General features: G+C 30.4%; 1 protein-coding gene across 1 annotated transcript; it reads left to right on the forward strand.

The window, feature by feature from the left end:
• The first annotated feature begins 628 nt into the window (after positions 1-628).
• Positions 629-4,094, forward strand: LOC131657361 (cellulose synthase-like protein G1). Its single transcript, XM_058926774.1, has 7 exons — positions 629-1,253; positions 1,341-1,433; positions 1,667-1,768; positions 1,861-2,073; positions 2,351-2,453; positions 2,749-3,275; positions 3,493-4,094. The coding sequence occupies exons 1-7, from the start codon at positions 675-677 to the stop codon at positions 3,964-3,966; spliced, it is 2,091 nt and encodes a 696-aa protein (XP_058782757.1). The 5' UTR covers positions 629-674; the 3' UTR covers positions 3,967-4,094.

Below are 4,094 nucleotides of genomic sequence, written 5' to 3' on the forward strand. Positions count from 1 at the left end.
TTCTCTATATTTTTTAAAAATTCATTCTCAGAAGCATTTCTCTCTTCTTCCTTCTAAACTCGCAAACAAAGTTTTAGTCAAAACTTTTTTTTTTTAAATTTAAAATTTAGGATAAAGTTGATAGATTTGTTGAAAAAGAATCAAAATGTAGTAGTGTGAAAAAGTCTCATATTAATTATAAATGTAAAAATTTAAACATTTATAAATGAAAAAACGCATTTGAATAAATATATAGTGTATTTGTATGTTGCTAAAAAAAAAAATGCTCCAAAATGAAAAGGCTCATCGTTTGACCGGATTGTCGAGCCAGGTAAATTTTTTGAAGAGAAAGTACACAATTAAGAAAACAAATAAATAATCATCCCATGCTTCACTCACTTTTTTCAAAAATTACCCACGCAGCAACATAGGTGCTCACAAGAACTCTTGTCGTTTTTGTTGTTTCCACTACAAAATAATAAACAATATAATATAAGAATCTAATAACACTTATGCGAGTTCCACGAGAGTTACATTAAGATTAGTATATGATTATCAACTCTAATGAGTGTATAATATTTTGATATTTATTTTGCTTCACTTAGATTTATATATGAAACTGCACCTAGCTAGCTACCATAACCATACACAACTTTATTTTGTAGTGAAAAAAATATTCAAGTTATTGACTTGTTATGGTTACTATAACCTTCACACTTCACAAAGAAACAGTTCAATCATGGTTATTTCTAAGTAGAACTCGCATGATTTTCCAGTTCATATGTGTCTTGTCTCTCTTTTATTATCGTATCAAAAATTTCATTACTTCCTATCCATGGATTCTAATGACACTAGCTGAAACTATTCTATCAGTTATGTGGTTTTTTAACCAAGCATACCGGTGGCGGCCGGTGACTCGGTCAGTTATGACCGAAAAACTCCCGGCCGACGAGAATTTACCTGGACTTGACATATTTGTGTGTACGGTCGATCATGAGAAAGAACCGACCGTTGAAGTTATGAACACGGTTGTTTCGGCTATTGCTATGGATTACCCTAGTGATAAACTTTGTGTTTATCTTTCTGATGATGGTGGTTCTCCTGTTACTTATTTTGGGATTAAAGAGGCTTCTGAATTTGCTAAAGTTTGGGTTCCTTTCTGTAAAAAATATAGTGTTAAATCAAGGAGCCCTAAGGTTTTTTTCTCACCAATGGGTGAGGATGAACATGTTCTTAGGTCACATGAATTTGAAGTAGAGAGAGATCAGATTAAGGTATTTTATTTATTATGAGCAGTTAAACATTTTATATGGTCTATATGTATAATTAATATGTTTCATAATGTTTTTATAATTTTACAGGCGAAATATGAGAAAATGCATAAAGATATTGAAAATTTCAGTTCTGATCCAAAGAATCTTTGTATGGTCAATGACAGATCTTCTCGGATTGAGGTATGACTTTTATATATATATACAGATCTTCTCGGATTGAGGTATGACTTTTATATATATATTTCATGCTACTACGACTAAGTAGTTGTTATAATTTAGTTTTGAATATGTGGATCATTAAGTCAATAAAATTATTTATATAAATAACTAATAAATCAACTTTTATTTTTTGTTTGGAATACAAAATTAAAATAATTTTTATTTATATTGCCATTTTATATTTGTTATTTTAGATTATAGATGACGAATCAGAAACTCCGCGTGTTATTTACGTGTCTCGTGAAAGAAGACCATCACTTTCTCACAATTTCAAAGGAGGTGCCCTCAATACATTGGTGTGTAAATTTCAAATTATATATCTTTTCAAAATTTTATTTATGATGCAATTAATAAAATTTAACACTTTTTTTTTTAATTGTGCATGTAGCTTAGAGTTTCAGGTTTGATAAGTAATGGGCCTTATGTACTTGTAGTGGACTGTGACATGTATTGCAATGATCCATCATCTGCCAAACAAGCAATGTGTTTCTTTCTTGATCCAGAAACCTCTAAAAATATTGCTTTTGTTCAATTCCCTCAAATGTTTCACAATCTTAGCAAAAAAGATATCTATGATAATCAATCAAGAAATGCTTTTAAGGTAAATAAAAAAAATTAAGTCATTCATTTATGGTTTTCATCTTTCTTTGTTTCTTTTTTTTTTACCACAATTTGCAAAATTGTCAAATAGTTTGTGTGGTCACATAGTCAAGTAAGTATCTTTGACTATGTAATCACAATCAAACAATTTTAATTTATTGTAAAGTAATTTTTTGAATTTTAAAATAAATATAAATCTATTCTTTTTGGGTTGTGCCATTAAGATGGAATTGTTGTACAATAAAAATTGACTACATGAAACCTAATTTCCTTTTTAGACAAGGTGGCAAGGGATGGATGGATTGAGAGGTCCAGGTCTTTCTGGAAGTGGTAATTACTTGAATAGAAGTGCATTATTGTTTGGAAGTCCAAATCAAAAAGGTACATATTTCTTCATTATTATACTATACATAGTCATCTTCAATTGTTAGAGGTATTGTGTTGGTTAGCTATGATTAAACCGTGATAAAATAGATAGGGATTCTTTGTTTATTATGAGTCATATTTATTCTCAAACTTATCTTAAAAAATTTGAGGCCCTGAACTAAAACTCATCATGCACACTTTCAAAATGGCTGTACTATTTTACAGTAGAAATTTCTATTGGAGATTCTTCCTTATGGTTTTTTTCCCATTAGAGATTTCTCCTTATGATTTTTTTTTGTCATGATTGTAGATGAGTATCTTCATGATGCCCGAAAATACTTTGGAGAATCAACTACCTACATAGAATCACTCAAAGCCATTCGTGAACAACAAATTATCAAAAAGAATCTTTCAAAAGATGAAATTTTTCTAGAAGCTCAAATAGTTTCATCGTGTTCCTATGAAACAAACACAAAATGGGGCTCAGAAGTAGGATTCTCATATGGTATTTTACTAGAGAGTACTATGACTGGATATCTTTTACACTGCAGAGGATGGAAATCAGCTTATCTTTATCCAAAAACACCTTGTTTCTTAGGGTGTGCACCAATTGATATCAAAGAAGGAATGCTTCAATTGGTGAAATGGTTGTCTGAACTTTGCTTACTTGCTGTCTCTAAATACAGCCCTTTTACTTATGGATTTTCAAGAATGTCAACTATTCATAACTTCATTTATTGCTCCATGTCTATTTCATCTATGTATGCTATTGGTTTCATTCTTTATGGTTGTGTACCTCAACTTTGCTTCTTAAAAGGAATTCCTGTTTTTCCAAAGGTAGAAAATCTCTTTTATTCCATGCTTTTTACTAGTTTTTAAGAGTCTCAAATCGTATAATGTATAACCTGAAGGTGTGCTTATAAATTGGTGTTATCCTCACACTACAAGTCAATTTTGTAGGGCTAAGTTAGGGTCAACACATTTCTTAACACTAGTCCTATTTTGCAATATATTTTATTATGATTTAACATATTTTCAATTATTGATGATACAGGTCACAGATCCATGGTTTGCAGTGTTTGCAATATTATACATAGCCACACAAATTCAACATTTGATAGATGTGATTTCTGGTGATGGGTCAATTTCAATGTGGTGGGATGAACAAAGAATTTGGATTATAAAATCACTTACAAGTTTATTTGCAATGATAGAGGCAATTAAGAAATGGTTAGGATCAAATAAAAAGAGACTCTACTTATCAAACAAAGCAATTGACACAAACAAAGAGAAAATCAAGAAATATGAACAAGGTAGGTTTGATTTTCAAGGTGCAGCTTTGTATATGTCTCCGATGATTGTGCTACTCATAGTCAACACTATTTCTTTCTTTGGTGGTTTATGGAGACTTTTCAAAATAAGAGACTTTGAAGAAATGTTTGGTCAATTTTTCTTAGTAAGTTATGTCATGGCACTTAGTTATCCAATTTTTGTAGGGATTTTAACCATGAAAAATAAGAGTGGGTAGTGAAACTTAAGATTTGATGTGACACTCTTAAGATTGAATTTAACAAGTTTACAAAGTTGCACTTCAACCTCTATTACAAAAATCATAGGTTAGAACAACCTTATTATTATCTACCCTACAAGAATTAC

This window comes from Vicia villosa, linkage group LG3 (genome assembly GCF_029867415.1).
Source record: "Vicia villosa cultivar HV-30 ecotype Madison, WI linkage group LG3, Vvil1.0, whole genome shotgun sequence".
Taxonomy (NCBI): Eukaryota; Viridiplantae; Streptophyta; class Magnoliopsida; order Fabales; family Fabaceae; genus Vicia; species Vicia villosa.

Coding starts and splice junctions, on each gene's coding strand:
- LOC131657361 (XM_058926774.1), top strand. CDS start 675: ATGGTTACTATAACCTTCACACTTCACAAAGAAACAGTTCAATCATGG. Junction 1,434..1,666: donor ACAGATCTTCTCGGATTGAG/GTATGACTTTTA, acceptor TTGTTATTTTAG/ATTATAGATGACGAATCAGA. Junction 3,276..3,492: donor GAATTCCTGTTTTTCCAAAG/GTAGAAAATCTC, acceptor TTGATGATACAG/GTCACAGATCCATGGTTTGC.